The 18,290-nt window shown below is 42.5% G+C and overlaps 1 protein-coding gene across 9 annotated transcripts in view; it reads left to right on the top strand.

Annotated features, from left to right (window-relative positions):
• The first annotated feature begins 9,264 nt into the window (after nucleotides 1-9,264).
• Nucleotides 9,265-18,290, top strand: part of AKAP7 (A-kinase anchoring protein 7) — a 154,310-nt gene continuing 145,284 nt past the window's right edge. For 8 of the 9 annotated variants that reach the window (XR_010322906.1, XR_010322907.1, XR_002787577.2 and 5 more), the window contains exon 1: nucleotides 9,265-9,376. Coding sequence is in view for 5 of the 9 variants with exons in the window: in XM_064290886.1 (XP_064146956.1) it covers nucleotides 9,358-9,376 (19 nt within the window). In the remaining 4 variants the exon portion in view is untranslated. Of the gene's footprint in view, nucleotides 9,377-9,401; nucleotides 9,696-18,290 lie in introns of those variants that run through there. The other variant, XM_064290877.1, reaches the window with a different exon arrangement.

Consider the following 18,290-nt stretch of genomic DNA (forward strand, 5'->3'; position numbering starts at 1 on the left):
CTTAAGATTTCTGCAAATTCTCAATGGTTTAAAATCACAGAACATTCTCAGTCTCCAGCCTCAGGAGTCCTGTGTGTTCTCTGTTCCTTAGCTCTTTCCTTGGTTTCCCTAATCAAATCACTCACACCTGACTACTGAATTTAATTGACATTACTGAAGATGTCTGAGAGGTCAGGGGAAGGGTCCCATTACCCAGCACACACTTTTTGACATCTTACTCATTCAAATCCCCTCTCTCTCCATCCTCTCACTTATCCTCTTTGCAATGGATTCCTCTGGGAACATCCAATTAAGTCTACTTCTTATTTATTGGTGCCAGTCAACCTATTCTTCTCTTTCTCTGCATTGCCAACTCCTAAATTTTGCCAATTTTTATTTTGCAACCTCTTAAATCTATCATTTTTTTCTACTTCTAGCTCAACACCTTAATTCAGGTCTCTGTCCCTCAAATTTGGATTACTATAGTACCACAGTGAACTAACTGGATTTGGGACTTTCTCTGCCCTCTTCAATAAATTCTGCCCCAATCCAAAAGATGTATCTTTCTAAAATCATCCTTCATCCTTGTCAGTTCTAAGGTCAGAGTTCTTTAACAAATCCCAAATCTTATGTGATAATGTCCAAATTTCTTAGCCTGGGATTTAGGACCTTCTATAACAGGGTACCCCCATGTGTCTGTCAGTTCATTGTGATGGTGGAAGCTATGCCACCTATGTTCAAATACCAGCAATGTCACTCATGGCAGACAGGTTTCAGCTGAGCTTCCAGGCTAAGACAGTGTAAGTAGAAGGGCCCTGTGGTCTACTTCTGAAAAGTATTAGCCAGTGAAAGCCTTATGAATAAGCAGTGGAACATTGTCTGAGATAGTGCCAGAAGATGAGCCTCTCAGGTTGGAAGGCACTCAAAAGACAACTGGAGAAGAGTTGCCTCTTCAAAGTAGAGTCAGCCTTAATGATGTGGTTGGAGTCGAGCTTTCGGGACCTTCATTTGCTGATGTGGCATGACTCAAAATGAGAAGGAACAGCTGCAAACATCCATTAATAATTGGAATATGGAATGTATGAATTATGAATTGGAATTCATCAAAAATGAAATGGAACAGGTAAATACCTATATTCTAGGCATCAGTGAGCTGAAATAGACTGGTATTGGCCATTTTGAATCAGACAAACATATGGTTTACTACGCCAGGAATGACAATTTGAAGAGGAATGGCATTGCGTTCATCATCACAAAGAACATTTCAAGATCTATCCTGAAGTACGGTGCTGTCAGTGATAAGATAATATTCACATGCCTACAAAGAAGACCAGTTAAAACAACTATTACTCCAATTTACACACCAACCACTGATGCCGAAGAAGAAATTGAAGATTTTTACCAACTTTTGCAATCTGAAATTGATTGAACATCTAATCAGGATGCATTGATAATTACTGGTGACTGGAATGCGAAAGTTGGAGACAAAGGAGGAGGATTGGTAGTTGGAAAATATGGCTTGATGACAGAAACGATGCCGGAAATCGCATGATTGAATTTTGCAATACCAAGGACTTCATTGCAAATACATTTTCCACCAACATAATCTCTGACTGTACATGTAGACCTCGCCACATGGAATACATAGGAATCAAATCGACTACCTCTGTGGAAAGAGACAATGGAAAAGCTCAGTATCATCACTCAGAATAAGGCCAGGGGCCAACTTAGGAAGAGACCATCAATTACAAATTCAAGATGAAACTGAAGAAAATTAGAACAAGTCCACTAGAGCTAAAGTATGATCTTAAATACATTCCAGCTGAATTTAGAGACATTTCAAGTATAGATTTGATGCATTGAATACTAATGACTGAAGAACAGCTGAGTTGTGGAATGACATCAAGGACATCATACATGAAGAAAGCAAGAGGTCATTAAAAAGACAGGAAAGAAAGAAAAGACCAAAATGGATGTCAGAAGAGACTCTGAGCCTTGCTCTTGAATGTCGAGTAGCTAAGGTGAAAGGAAGAAATGATGAAGCAAAAATGCTGAACAGAAGATTTCAAAGGGCAGCTCGAGAAGACAAAGTAAAGTATTATAATGACATGTGCAAATAACTGGAGCAAGAAACCCAAAAGAGAAGAGCACGTTCAGCATTTCCCAAGCTGAAAAAACTGAAGAAAAAATTCAAGCCTCAAGTTGCAATATTGAAGGATTCTATGAGCAAAATGTTGAACGACTCAGGAAGCATCAAAAGAAGTTGGAAGGAATACACAGGGTCACTATACCAAAAAGAATTGGTTTACGTTCAACCATTTCAAGAGGTAGCATATGATCAGGAATCAATGGTACTAAAGGAAGAAGTCCAAGCTGCACTGAAGGTACTGGCAAAAAACAAAGCTCTAGAAACTGACAGAAAACCAATCGAGATGTTTCAACAAATGGATGCAGTGCTGGAAGTGCTCGCTCGTCTATGCCAAGAAACTTGGAAGACAATTACCTGGCCAACCGACTGGAAGAGATCCATATTTATGCCTATTCCCAAGAAAGGTGATCCAACCGAATGCGGAAGTTATTGAACAATATCATTAATATTACATGCAAGTAAAATTTTGCTGAAGATCATTCAAAAACAGCTGCAGGAGTATGTTGTTGTTAGGTGCTATTGAGTCTGTTCCAACTCATAGGGATCCTATGTACAACAGAACGAAATGCTGCCTGGTCCTGCGCCATCTTCACAATTGTTGCTATACTTGAACCCATTGTTGCAGTCACTGTGTCAATCCATCTTGTTGAGGGTCTTCCTCATTTTTGCTGACCCTTTTCTTTACCAAGCATGATGTCCTTCTCCAAGGACTGATCCCTCCTAACAACATGTCCAAAGTATGTGAGATGTAGCCTTGTCATCCTTGCTTCCAAGGAGCATTCTGGTTGTACTTCTTCCAAGACAGATTTGTGCACTCTTTTGGCAGTCCATGGTATATTCAATATTCTTTGCCAACACCACAATTCAAAAGTGTCAATTCTTCGGTTTTCCTTATTGCTTGTCCAGTCTTCCCATGCATATGAGGCCATTGAAAACATTATGGCTTGGGTCAAGGTGACATCCTTGCTTTTCAACACTTTAAAGGTATCTTCTATATACGCATCTTTTGATTTCTTGCCTTCTGCTTCCATGGCTGTTGATTGTGGATCCAAGTAAAATGAAATCCTTGACCACTTCAATCTCATCTCCGTTTATCATGATATTGCTTATTGGTCCAGTTGTGAGGATTTTTGTTTTCTTTATGTTGAGGTGTAATCCATACTGAAGGCTGTGGTCTTGCAACTTCGTCAGTGTTTCAAGTCCTCTTCACTTTCAGCAAGCAAGGTTTTGTCATTTGCATAATGCAGGTTGTTAATGAGTCTTCCTCCAATCCTGAAGCCCCATCCTTTTTTATGTAGTTCAGCTTCTTGGATTATTTGCTCAGCATACAAACTGAATAGGTATGGTGAAAGGATACAACCCTGATGCACACCTTTCTTGACTTTAAACCGTGCACTATCTTGATCCATGTATAGATTCCTCATGAGCACAAATAAGTGTTTCAGAATTCCCATTCTCTGTGATGTTATCCATAATTTGTTATGATCCACACAATCAAATGCCCTTGCATAGTCAATAAAACACAGGTAAAACATCTTTCTGGTATTCTCTGTATGCTGAGCAAATAATCCACGGAGCCGAACTATATATGAAGAGAACAACATCATGCTTGGTAGAGGGTCGGCTAAAAAGAGGTAGACCCTCAACAAGATGTATTGACACAGTGGCTGCACCCATGGGCTCAAGCATAATAACCATTGTGAAGATGTCATAGGACCGGGCAGTGTTTCATTCTGTTGTATACAGGGTTGCTATGAGTGAGAATTGACTAGATGGAAACAGGTTTGGGATTTTTTTTTTTTGGTATAATCTGGCTGGAGTCCCCTGGGTAGTGCAAATGCTTAATGTGTTCAGCTGCTAACTGTAAGATTTTGGATTTGAGTCCACCAGAAATGCCTTGAAAGAAAGGCCTGGTGATCTGCTTCCAAAAAAATCAGGCATTGAAAACCCTATGGAGAGCAGTTCTACTGTTGACACGCATGGGGTTGCCATGAGTCAGAATTGACAAGATAGTAACTGGTTTTTCAGAATCTGGTTCCAACCTCATTCTCTAGCCTTATCTCCCATTCCCCTGGCACCTGAACCAGTCAAGCTGGTATACCCACTGTCCTGTGCATCTACTTGCACAGCCCTGGTCTCAGATATTAGTTTCTCTTCCAAGCTTCCCCTTGCTCTTTCAGTCTACAGAAATCTTTCCCCTTTTGACACCTCATCTTGTTTCTCTTGACTTGTATTAGGATGACAAACCCTGTTTGCCTGAGACCGAGGGGTTTCCCAGGACATGGGACTGAAAAAAACCAAAAACCAAACCCATGGCCATTGAGTTGATTCTGACTCATAATGCCCCTATCAGTGCTAAAATCAGGCAATCCTGGGAAAACCAGGACAGTTGATCACTCTACCTTTAATATATGTAGTGTGGGTTACGGGCCAGAAGAGGAAGGCAGTGCCTTTTGTGGATGTCCACTGTAGCTGGTTACAAAAACTCCGGGAAGGAAAGGTGAGTAAGGGCTTTTGTTGAACCTAATGATGGGCCCAGGGCTGAGATTTTTCAAATAAACAGGTAGCCAGAAGGATCCTACTTCGGGATCCTACTTCTGGAGTTCTATTAATTTTATCTTTCTTTATTTTTTTTAAAAGGAATTATGAAAAGCACAATGGAATAAAAAGGAACATTCCAAATTGGGAGTTTTAATAAGGAGTTAAGTGGGTGGGAAAAGTACAGATCTTAGAACTGAGAGGAAAAACTAGACAGATAAATAACTTCTTTCCTTTTATTGTTACCTTGAAAACAGTCAGAAATGGAGCTATTTACTATTAACAGGAATAAATTAGACCCAGGAGTTAAGGCCAAACTCTCTGGAGGTTTTCTAACGCCAAGTTAAAGTGCAGGTGATTTACAAAGGTTTGGTAAAACAGCAGCAGATTAACCAGCCAGAGAATTGTTAGATTTGTGACATGCATTTGTTGTATTGTTTGAAGATACTCAGTTCTGCTATAGAAGAAAATAAATGGAATGAATGAACTAAGATGTGATACATATAGAAAACAATTAGTAAGTAGAGCACGTGCATGTTAAAAATAGACGCATGTTAAAAGAGATGGAAGTGAAAGAGGTACATAATAATTATGAGGTACTAGATCACTATGCGTTAGAACTGACTTCACAGCACCTAACAGCAAGATATGTGAGAAGGAGTCCTGGTGGTACAGTGATTAGCTCTCAGCTGCTAACCGAAAGGTCTTCTGTTTGAATCTACCAGCCGCTCCGCAGAAGAAAAACATGGCAGCCTTGGAAACCCTACGGGGCAGTTCTATTCCGTCAACAGGGGAGCTATGACTCAGAATCCATTTGACGGCAATGAGTTAGATATATGAGGAGGAGTCCTTGAGTGGTGTAAATGGTTAAGCGCTGGACTACTAGTTAAAACTTTGGTGGTTTGAACTCACCCAGGCCTGGGAAGACAGGCCTGCCGATCTGCTTCCGAAAAGTCACAGCCTTTGGAATGTGTTACCACCTCTACGAAGCATTTCCACTCTGTACTTATGGGGTTGCCATAAGTCAGAATTGACTTGATGGCAGCAACAACAGATAAAAGGCAATGAGTTGAAATTGACTCAACTGCAACTGGTTTGATTTTGGTTTTAGATACATGAGAAGAAGTCCCTGGGTGATATAAACAGTTTGCATGCTCAGCTGTTTACTGAAAGTTTGAAAGTTCTTGTCTACTCAGAAGCAATTCAGAAAAAAAGCCTGGTGATCTACTTCAGAAAAATCAACCATTGAAAAACCTATGGAGCACAGTTCTACTGTGACACACATGGGATCACTGTGAGTTGGAATTGACTTGACAGCAACTGGTAAATATATGACACATCTGTAGCCTCAAGTACTTGCCCCTGCATCTTTCCAATAGATTCAGTGTGTGTCATTGGCTTTGGGAACCTTCTATATGTGGCGACTCTTGCTTGAACCTCAATTCAGTCTTAGAAGAAATACAACTAGAATGCTCCTTAGAAAAAAGGATGCTGTGACTTAGGTTCATTTACTTTGGACACGTCATTAGGAAAGATCAATCACCAGAAAAGGATATTACAATTGGTAAAGTGGAGCGTCATCAAAAATGAGGGACACTCAATGAGATGGACTGACACGATAGCTACAACAGTGGACTCAAACATAGCAACGATTATGAAGATGGCACAGGACGGGCAACATTTTGCTCTGTTATACATAAGGTTGCCATGAGTTTTTTTTTTTTTAAATCAGGATACAATCAAGATTTATGCATTACGTTGTCTCTTTTTATTCTAGTTTGCCACTTTTATTCCCCCATAACATTGACTTTTTGGGAAGTCCAGGCCAGTTATCCTGTAGAATGTCTCATATTCTGGATTTGTTTGAGTGTTTTCTCATGATGTTATTTCACATTTTCCTCTAGCTCCCATATTTCTGGTAAGCTGGAAATTACGTTAAAGCCTTGATCCAAATAAAAAAAATCAAACCTATTGCTGTCAAGTCGATTCCCACTCATAGCAACCCTATAGGATAGGGCAGAACTGCCCATACCATTTCCAAGGAGCTGCCAAGCTCTTAACTGCTGTGCAACCAGGGCTCCAAAGGCTTGATCAGCTTCAGATTAAGCAATTTTGGCAAGAATACTTTACGTTGTTGTTGTGTGCCATTGAGTTGATTCCAGCTCATAGCGGCCCTGTAGAATGGAACTGCCCCATAGGGTTTCCTAAGCTGTAATCTTTACAGAAGCAGATTTTCCACCACAGAGCCATGAACAGCTGACCTTTCGGTTAACAGCGGAGGGCTTACCACTTCGCCACCAGGGCTCCTTAGAATACTTCATTAAAAAAAAAAAAGTTGCCATCCAGTCGATCCTGACTCATAGCCGCCCTAAAAGACAGAGTAGAACTGCCGCATAGGGTTTCCAAGGAGCTGCTGGTGGATTCAAACTGCCGACCTTTGGTGTTAGCAGTTAAGCACTTTGTAGGTGATGCTATATTCTTTATATGAGGCACAGATTATCCCACTTTTATTGATGCTAATTTTGTTCACTTGTTTAAGGCGGTGGGTGACAACCAGATTTATTTATCCTTTGTAAAGATATATTCTCCTCTCTGTAATTAACAAGTACTTTGTGGGGTAATATTTTGGCAACTTATGAACATCTTGATCACCATTAACCTTTCACATAATGACTTTAGCATACACTGATGATCTTTGCAGGAATCATCATTTGAAGGTAACAAAATGGTAATTTTCTAATTATTCCATGTCTTCTATATATATCATCTGACATTCTGTAAAAACTAGCTTTCCCTCTCCAACTAATGCATTTCTTAAAAATGCTGGGTAAATGCTTAATTTCCTTTAATTTCCAATTCTAAGTAAGGAGACTAAGGAGTTGGTGTAATAGTCACTTCCTATGCTGGCCTATTGGGAACCCTGGTGGTGTAGTGGTTAAATGCTACAGCTGTTAACCAAAAGGTTGGCAGTTCAAATCCACCAGCTTTACTCTGTCCTATAGGGTCATGAGTCAGAATTGACTTGATGGCAATGGGTTTGGTTTTTTTGGTTATGGTGGCCCATTAGTTTATTTCTCTTTTTATGAGTATCACTATGGACTCAGGGACTTTATGTATTCAATATGTTGCAATAATTAGATATTCTTTTTTCATGTTCAAATTGTCTACTTGATCAAAGAGAGGCATTTGAAGTCAGCTCCAGTGTTTTTGATAATCCCTGTTTGTCTTTACTTTTTGGTATAATAAGATGTCCAATGGTCATCTTGTGCTTCTGCTCTAGCCGTTTTTCAAAGCTCTGTGAAGAGCCTCTTTTTCAAGACTTCGGTAATTTTAATGTTCCTCCAGGTGACAGGTGTTGGGTAAAACTCTATATTCATAAATACATGTTACGGGAAACTGTTGTACCTCTCTATTAGTCCATAATTGCTATGTGTGCGGAAACTCAATTTGCCAGGATTCTTTGAAAAACAGAGTAGTTAATGATTTTAGTGTATGGACTTTATGTCAACTATTGTATTCTTTGCTTACATCCCCATTTTAGGATGCATTCAGTTTAACTGTTAATTGCAAAGGGGACTAGATTAATTTAAGAGATGCACCTAATTTTCTTGTGGCATGGGTTCTTTGCACTTAAACTAAGCCAAACTCTCTTGCCTTATAGGACAGAGTAGGTCCTATAGGACAGAGTAGAACTGTCCCATAGGGTTTCCAGGGAGCGGCTGGTGGATTCGAACTGCCAGCCTTTTGGTTAGCAGCCATAGCTCTTAACCACTGCACCACCAGGGCTCCAAATACAATTCTATTCCAAGGTTCAAAGTTTTTTAACTAACTAAATTGTTTTTTTCCCGTTTTACTTAACTCAGTGCTTTACATCTGCAAAAACCAGTAGTTGGTTGGTTTCCATTTAATTTCTAGGCATAAAACTATTTCTAAAAATCTACATAGCCGTTTCCACAACTTGCTTTTTAAAAAATGTCAAGTAAGCGAAATATTTCATAATACAGATGTACAAGGAAAGTCTCGTTCTTGTACAGCTTGCTCTTCCCAAATATTTTGTAAGCGGCACTCTGTTTTCAAAGCTCTTTGCAAAACTAAACAAAGGGATCCTCAGGAGACAGCAGGCCAGGGAATGCTTTCAGTGAAGTCTCAATCTCACCCCTCAGAGCGTGGGACGGGAAAGGCCGCGCCACAGGAAATAACTGAGGGCTGCCAAAGGCCGCAGGAAGCAGCCCTGGCTCGGGAGGGAAGGCGGGCTCGCCTCTGTACAGCCGAGAGGAGCCCTGTGCTCTCCGCGGCGCCGTGCTCGCGGGCTGCGCGCCCACCCCGGGGACACCTGGTGCCGCACGCCCGAATCCCGGCGCCGCCGGCGATTCGAGTCGGCCCCTTCCGGTTCGGCCCAGGCGCAAAGGGGGAACTCAGCCTCCTAGACTATGCAGCTCCTGCAGCTCTTGCCGCGGCGGGGACTGCCACTCTGGGCGCTCGGCGCCTCCGCAGGCCTGGTCGCCGCGACTCGAGCCCCAGCCGCCCGCTGCGGCCTCCTCCCCCCGCTCCGCCCCCGCGCACCGCCCGCCGGCCCCCGGCTCCGCCCCGGCCTCGGTCTCGCGCCTGGTCCCGGTCTCGCGCCTGGTCCCGGGCCGCGGAGCGGGGCAGCCGCCACCAGCCAAGACCCGCCTCCGGCTTGCGCAGCGACGATGGAGCGCCCCGGAGCGGGTGAGACCGGGCTGCCGAGCGGGTCGGGATGGGGCGAGAGGAGCCGCGGAGTCGTGGGTGCAGCTTTGCGTTCGGCCTCGGGGAGAGTCTGGCCTCACCTCCCGCCTGCGCTCCTGGAGCGTGGAGCCCGACCCCCCTCGCCCCTGACCCTAAAAGAGAAGTGTGCTGCCCCGGTTCGGAGCCTCCTTTCCCCTTCCTTTGAGGGGGACTCGGTGTAGCACCGAGAAACTGAATGCAGCCCGGGGTGTGATCATTGCTGCTTGTAAGGAAGCGTTTTAGTTTTCAGTGAACGCATCGTTGTTACGGCCGGAGACGAGAGGTGCGAAACCACTTTTAAGTTTCACTTTTGTTTCCCGCTTTCTGATCTTTTAACCTTTATCACAGAGTTCATGCAAAGGTACAACTCCAGCGGTATTTGTGTGGTAAACAAAACCCAGGGAAATTTCTAAGATTTTATAAAATAAGGATTACAGACCGAGCCGCCATTGTGTTCCTTTTAGGATTTTATTCTAGGTTTGGAACTGACCTCTTTAAATTGGCGCCAACTCTATCGTAGAGCAGGGAATGAATTTCCAGCTTCGAACTGAACCGTGGAGGCACAGTGAGTTAGGGGTGAGACTTTTCGTGAAAGGAACCAAAAACCAGTGAGAAAAAAGATGCTCTTCTAAGATTTTTATAGTAATAAAGGCATAAAAATGTTAAAAGATATACAGTCATAAACTAAATGTAAATATTTTTATAATTGTTATGAGAATGGATTCTACCTTGTGGGCAATTTTTTTTTGGGGGGGGGGTAAAGATATTAAGAAAATGGTGCACAGACATAACACCCACCAGAGTAGTGCCCAGTGAGTGCCACAGAACGCAGCTCAATATCCAAAATGGACGATGGGCATACCAAGACTTGTGATCGTTTTGTTTTGTCAGTTCCAAGAAGGTGTGAGTTCTTGAGATATTACGTGTATGAATTGATTTGGTTTCAAGGAGTTATGGGAAGGAAATTGTTAACAATAAAGGAGTCACACTCCAATTGCTGGTTGTGTGTGGCCTTCCAATTCAGGATGTTGTTAGCATGTCTGTGTCTTATCTTTACTCATTAAGAAAGTTTAAGAAGTTTGTGGAGGTAACTGTATCCTTAGTATTCCATTTCAAATATTAGGTTACTTTGTCCATCCACTTCTCCCTAGGAATTTGTATTGTAATTTTACAGTATTCTCATTTTCTGAGGAAACAAAAACATAGAGAAGTAAAGTGATTTGTTGATTATCACAGCTTTCAACATTTATCCAGATGTAAGATGCTACTGTTTTTAGTAGCTAAGCCAGGACTAGAATAGATGGCATTGACCGTTTCAGTTGGTTCTTGGGGAATGTACCTATTTCCATTATCTTGACCTCTCTAGTAGAGTGATTAACCCAACCCAAAGAGAATCTTTTTTTAATAAAGTAGTAATTTATTATCCAAGTAGGAAACTTGCATTAGATGTGACAAAGGTCAAACTCTTTTTTTTTCCCTTTGACATTGACCTGTCTTTGATGAAGTCACTTACTGAAGTGTGCACATATTTGAATATTGTTGTTGTTGTCGAGTGGATTTCGGCTTATGGCAACCCCATGGGTGCAGAGTAGAGCTGCTTCATAGGGTTTTCAAGACTGTGACTTTTCGGAAGCAGATTTCCAGGCCTGTCTTCCAAGGTGCCTCTGGGTAGGTTAGAACTGCCAACCTTTTGGGTAGTAGTTGAGAGCTTAACCATTTGTACCACCTTTAGCATATATATAATATTATATATATGTTTCAGAAGATACTTAAAATATATGCACAAATTGTTTTTCTTATTGTTTCACCACAGTCTGAGGTGCCAGCAAAAGACAGAATCACACATAAGCAGTGCATGGGACAATGCTTTGCTTACATAGAGAAGAGACAGCAAGGTCAGCTTAACAGGCAGGCACCAGTGCCCCATGGCCATGAGTTGCTTCCCGCAGCTAATCCAGGGCGGGTGTTCTGCACACTCTCCTTCTGTGCCACAGGTGAGGGACTCTTTTCCCTCCCTGCAAGGAACACATACAGAAACGGTGTTGGCCAGTTGCCATATGGTGCTGGTGTGTGAGCAGATATGTAACCAAAATAGGCAACGAGCCTTCCTTGATAAGGAGAAAAAACTGGGAGAGAAAGAGAAACTGGGTTCCCAAACTTCATTATCACGAATGTTCTGGACCTGAGGTCTCTGATGAGGTGGCCTAAATGGGAAGCACAGGGGCTGTGGCAGATCATCCTCTAGTAGTCCATCCCCCAACTCCCACTGGGATACCAAAAAACAAAACAAAACGATCATAAGTCTTGGTATGCCCATCATCCATTTTGGATATTGAGCTGCGTTCTGTGGCACTGTGCACTACTCTGATGGGTGTTATGTCTGTGCACCATTTTCTTAATATCTTTACCAAAAAAAAAAAAAAAAAAAAATTGCCATCAAGTTGATTCTGACTCACAGCGACCCTGTAGGACAGAGTAGGAGTGCCCCATAGAGTTTTCAAGGAGCACCTGGTAGATTTGAATTGCCCACCTTTTGGTTAGCAGCCACAGCTCTTAACCACTATGCCATCTTTAGGCGGCATTTAATGAGGGTTACTAGTAGGACTATCCCCAGCAGGGTGATCAAGCCTGTTTGAAGGAGAGATCACAATTGGTGACCTCAGTCATTGCTTAATCCAAGCCAACTAACTAGGCCAAAGGGAAAAAACAGTGTTTTTCTCCCAACATGGCACATGCAACCCTAAACTGTACCATCAGAATGTCCAGTATTATGTGATTCTGGAGAGCAATAGCCATTGTCCAGTTGGTTGGCATTGTCCACCATATTGAAAACTGGCTGAAATGATATTCATAGATAGCTTGCTGTCTCAGCTCAAATGTTGACATAGCCAGCAGTTGGTCTGATTGGTAACTCTAGCAATCTGTGACTTGAGGATAGGTTTGCTCGGGTATAGCCATCCAGGCTATGTGTCTGAGTCCCGAGGCAACAACTTCTGTGGGGATCCATTGCCCCTGTTGCTTGACCTGAACCCTCTGACCATCATCATGCAACTGGGGAGAGAAATCACATGCTGAACAAATTTGACAGTCTATGACGTTACCTGTACCAAGGGGTTGGTGTTCTGGGCATGACCAGAGGAACCATAGTGCCTCAGTATTTTGTGCTCCCCCCTTCCTTTGGGGCCAGCAGGAGATTGGTACCTGAAAGTAACATTGCCTTCAGATTTGAATCAGGAGGCCCTGTTGGTGGTGCCACTGCAGCATGGACCACAAACCATCCCTGGGGAGTGTGCTCCTGTGTGTGTGTGTGTGTATGTGTGTGGTGGGTTGAGTATACTAAGATTGGGACTTAGCAGGTGTAACCTAATCAGGCGACTACCTGGTCTTCCACCCTCTCCAAGCTCAGTACATATTGCCCAAATGCACTGCAGCCCATGTTTCCCTTCTACTGGAGTGCAGTGTTTAATGCCCACAGGGCCTTTGTGAGGCAGGGGTGGGAGTAGTACCTGGTGAGTTGTCCTTGGCTGCTTTTGCGTTGTTGTTCCTTGAGTCATTCATTCCAGCATTCCATTTTCCTAAGGATGATGGGTATGGAAGGCCCATCTTATGTCATGAAAGCATATCCATTGCTGGGTTGCTTGTGCTGTAAATCAGGTCCTTTGATCTCGGGCTTCGAACTGGTTCATTCTAGTTTGAACTCCTGCTGAGAATTTGCATTTCTGACAAATTATTAGGGAATACTAATGCTGCTGGTTAGGCACCAATTCTGAGAACCACAAATACAGCACTGGTTCTCAAAATTTATTATACGTGAGAATCACCTGGGAATCTTGTTAAACTATAGACTCTGATTCAGTATATCTGGGGTGGAAATGCAAATTCACAACAGGGATTCAAACTGAAGCAAACCTGTTTGAAGCCTTGCTTTGATCAGATTGAGGTCCTGTCGGGTATCCGAATGTATGACAGAGGTATTTTTTCAATGCTGTGTTGGTGGTCCCGGCATCCACATGATGCACAGAGCTAGCTATTCCATAGCTGGAATGTGTGTCCGTGGCATTGAGGCACCACTGAAATCTATGGCTAGGAACTAGAGGTCCAATATGGTCAATCTGCCATACACATGCAGGGCTGATTCTTCGGCTGATGTTGCTGAATCTTCACATTGAATAACATGGGCTTGCGTCACAGACTGTACAGTGGTTCTGGCTTCCCTTTCCTCTAGAGCAAGTCCTTGAAAATTGGCCCATTTTTGCGTGTAGGATGGGCTTGCATGTCCTGTCTGGTGACGGACTCAGCAAGCAGTTGTGGTAACTTGCTGGGCATAAGCTTGGCCAACATGAGAATTCCATTTGTGTTCCATTCCAAATGGTTCTTTGCCATATGTGTTAACATGAGTTACGAAAATGTCTCCTTCTTAGCTTGCAAGCTGCTGCCACAGTCCTTGTCCTCACACAGGAAAGCCCTTTATAGTGCAGTCATTAGTCTACCAGTCACTGGACTATATGGCCGGATTGTTTGTAATGGTCCATGAGACTGTAAGGATGTAACAGGAAGTTGCTGCTGGAGTGGCCTATACAGCCATCCCCACTGTGTGGATTTCAGCCCATTGGACAGAACATCCTTGTCCAGTGAGAAGGTGGCCATTCTTGGACGATGGTTGCAGCAGCCCAATGGACTCTGTCAGCTTTGAGTTTTGCAGATCCATCTGTGACTCAGGCCATGCCATCAGCTGGAAAGTCGTTGAACTGGGACCCCCACTTAGCCAGAGGAGGGACAGGAGCATCCCCTGCAGGTCATTCAGTCCCTTCCAGTAAGGCAGCTACTTTTTGTGGAGCCAACTGACTCCCTGGGGTCCTGGCCAGTCTTAGTCTTGAATATATCATTTCCATTTAATAATGGAACTCTCTTGAACCTGCTCTGTTTTGTTAGTGGTATTAGTGAGTACCCACGTGAGGATGGGCAGCTCTAGTATTCAGTGACCAATTGCTCAGTTTCCACTAAGGCTTAATAGCAAATGAAGAGCTGACTCTTGTAGTGATGTACCTACTGGCCACCTTGGGTAGTCTGCCTGTCCAAGACCCAAGAGGCTGGTGCGCCCTGATGGCATTTTCTTGTTGCCATAGACTCCAGTTTGAATGGGTAGAAATCACTGAAACCTGTAGTTCTGTAGGGCTGGCAGCCTGCCGTTTCCACAGTGGCAGGGCCTGTGGCACTGTGTGTTGCATGGCTTACAGGTCCTGCTATTTCTGGGAGCCCCATTCAGAGGTGACAGTCTTGCTGATAACCTTGACTACGAGGACCAAAAGGATGCCCAAATGTGGCACATGTTATCTCCAGTAGCCAAACAGGCCCACCAACTCTTGATCCCCTTTCTTACTGGTGGGGGCTACTTAGGACAGCAACTTTTGTTTGACCTTGGCAGGAATACTCCTTTGACTGCCAGCCCAGGTGGCTCCTAGGAATTGTACTCTTTGAGCAGCTCCCTGAACTTTGTCAGAATTGATGGCCTAGGCGATGTTTGTCATAATATCTTTGACTTTATGTACGCAGGGCCTGTTCAACTTGTTACTCATTTGGGCTTGCAATGAGGATATCATCAATATATTGGATGACAAATACTCCTGGGGGTATTTGGGCTGTTGGAAGTATAACCCTACCATTTGGTGACGTATTGTAAGGGAATTGAGTGATCCCTCTGGAAGCGCGGTAAAGGTATACTGTAGGCCATCCCATGTGAATGCAAATTAGTCCTGATCATTCTCTCATAAATGGATGGAGAAAAAGATATTAGCCAAACAATAACAGCATATTATTGCCTACTAACTCACGTACACCTCCTGGCCATGGGTCACTGTGTTGGCTCTAAAACCTCCCAATGCCACCAGCTTCCCCTCGCCTAGACACAGCACAGGATCATGGTCATTTGGGTCCCAGTATGTAGTAGTACCACGGGAGACCTACTTCTGAAAAATAAGCCCTTAAAAACTCCATGTAGCACAAACCCCCATGGCACACTTAGGGTCGCCATGAGTTGGAATTGACACAACAGCAGCTTATTTTTTTTTTTTTAAATAGTATGGTGTGTTAGTCTGGATTCTTTAGAAGAGTGAAAGTAGTGACATGTATATAGAAATATACGTACAGAAATTTACTTCAAGGAAATAGCTCATGCAGTTGTGAAGAAATAGCTCATACAGTTGTGGAGGCTGGCAAGTCTTAAACCTGTGAGTCAAATGACAGGCTGAAGACCTCTGCTGGCTCACATGGTTACAGGAGCTGATAAACTCAAAATCTGCAGGTTAGGCGACAGGCTGGACGTCAGACAAGCAGAAGATTACAGTGTCGAGAGAGAGAATGAGCTTTGTCAGAGCATCCATGTATGTACTGGATGCAGGCCACACCCCTAAGGAAACTTCCATTCCAACTATTTGCTCACGTCAGATCACAAAATGGAATATGATTACATAAACCAAAACCAAACCCACTGCCATTGAGTCCATTCCGACTCATAGTGACCCTGTAGGAGAGAGTAGAACTATCCCATAGAGTTCCCAAGGAGCGCCTAGTGAAAGGAGTGCCTTTTGGTGAGCAGCTGTAGCACTTAACCACTCTGCCACCAGGGTTTCCGTGATCACACAGTGTCTGCCAAATCACTGAGAATCATAGCCTAGCCAAGGTGACACAGAACGTTAACAATCACACGTGGTTATGTGGCATATAGCAAGTGCTCAAATGTTAGTATTGTTAGTAATAGTGGTGGTTTACCAGTTTTACCTCATCTTTATGCTCTTAATGTACTTAGTAGCATAACTTACTTAGATTCTTACAAAAGACAGAATTTTTAAAACTGTACTTAGACCAAATTTTAAGAGACTTTAAAATACTTGTAATGATGAACTTTTAGTTTAAAGCCTTTATTTAAGAGTTATTATTTTAAGGCAGTTTTCCAAATGCAAGATCTTTCTTCTGTAAAAGAAATTACAATTTTGTCTTTTTTAAAAAAATTTATTGTCCTTTAGGTGAAAGTTTACAGTGCAGATTAGTTTCTTATTAAAAAATTATACACAAATTGTTTTGTGACATTGGTTGCAATCCCCTCATTGTGTCAGCACTCTCCCCCTTTCTCTTTGTTCCCCAAGTTTCACATGTCCATTTGTCCAGTTTTCTGGTCCCTTCCTGCCTTCTCATCTTTGCTTTTGGACAGGTGTTGCCCATTTGATCTCGTATACTTGATTGAACTAAGAAGCACATTCCTGTGTGTGTTGTTTGTTTTATAAGCCTGTATAATCTTTGGCTGAAAGGTAGACTTCGGGAGTGGCTTCAGTTCTGAGTTAGCAGAGTGTCCGGAGGCCATAGTCTTAGGGGGTTCCACCAGTCTTTATCAGACCTCTAAGTCTGTTTTTTTTTGTGTGTGTGTGAATTTGAATTTTCGTTCTACATTTTTTTCCTGCTCTGTCCTAGACTCTCTATTGTGATCCCTGTCATAGTGGTCAATGGTGGTAGCCAGCTACCATCTAGTTCTTCTGGGCTCAGGCAGCTGAAGGCTGTGGTTCACTTGGTCCATTAGTTCTTTGGACTAATATTTTCCTTGTGTCTTTGGTTTTTTTCATTCTTCTTTGCTCTGGACGGAATAGGATCAATAGATGTGTCTCAGATGGCTGCTTACAAGCTTTTAAGACCGTAGATGTTACTCACCAAAGTGGGATTTAGAACATTTTCTTTATGAACTCTGTTATACCAGTTGACCTACATGTCCCCTGAGACCATAGTCCCCAGCCCTCAGCCCCAGTAACTCGGTTTCTCAAGGGGTTGGGATGTGTCTAGAAAGCTTCTATGACTTTGCCTTGGTCAGGTTGTGCTGACTTCCTCTATATTGTATGTTGTCTTTCACTTCACCAAAGTTGACACTTGTCTACTATCTAGTTGGTGATTTCCCCTCCCCATCCTTCCCCTCCCTTGAACCCAACAAAAATTGTTTTTTTTTCCTGTGTATGAACCTTTTCTTGGCTTTTTATAATAGTGGTCTCATATAATATTTGTCCTTTTGTGGTTGACTTATTTTACTCAGCATAATTTCCTCCAGGTTCATCCACGTTGTGAGATATTTCACAAATTTGTCATTTTTTTATCATTGCATAGTATTCCATTGTGTGTATCTACCATAATTTGTTTATCCATTCATCTGTTGATGTGCACAAAGAGAGTATAGTTTTAATGGATGTGTTTAATTCATATCCATACCTATGCCCAAACACTAGAGCTTGGAGAACTGAAGGAAAGGTTCCAGATACTCGGTTTGAGAAACATTGTTCTACAGAATGAGCAGCAGTTCTTCCAAGAATTATTTTAAAGTGGCATTCTTTTTTACTGAGTTAATAATCCCTTTCTACAAAAATTGTTGAAATTGTTCTGTATCTTAATAGAACAGCCTGTATTTCACATTCTCATCTCTCATTGACTTTGACATAACATTGCATCCATGAGTTTAATATGCTTTATTTAACAAAGTGGAGAATGATGTTAAACAAGTCACATTATGCTTCATCTTTATCTTTATGTCAAATGACATAGTAGTACTTTTCATTCATTCATCTTGTGAAAATAGAGAATCGGTGATGTGCTTAGAGGCTGCCATTAATTACAGAAATTATTTTTTGTGGGCATTGACACTGGTATATTGCATTGTAGTCCGAGGGCTTTGTTAATCACTCCCACGTATGTATTCATCTTTAACCAGTCATTCAGTGAAGATTTATTGAGCACCTACTGAGAACTGAGTACAGTGCTAGGCATTGAGGAATCAAAGGAAAATAAAACAAGACACATGTCCTTAAGTACCTTAGAGTAGAGCAGCCATATACACTGACCTGGATGT

The sequence above is a fragment of the Loxodonta africana genome, chromosome 1 (assembly GCF_030014295.1).
Source record: "Loxodonta africana isolate mLoxAfr1 chromosome 1, mLoxAfr1.hap2, whole genome shotgun sequence".
In the NCBI taxonomy this organism is placed as follows: Eukaryota; Metazoa; Chordata; class Mammalia; order Proboscidea; family Elephantidae; genus Loxodonta; species Loxodonta africana.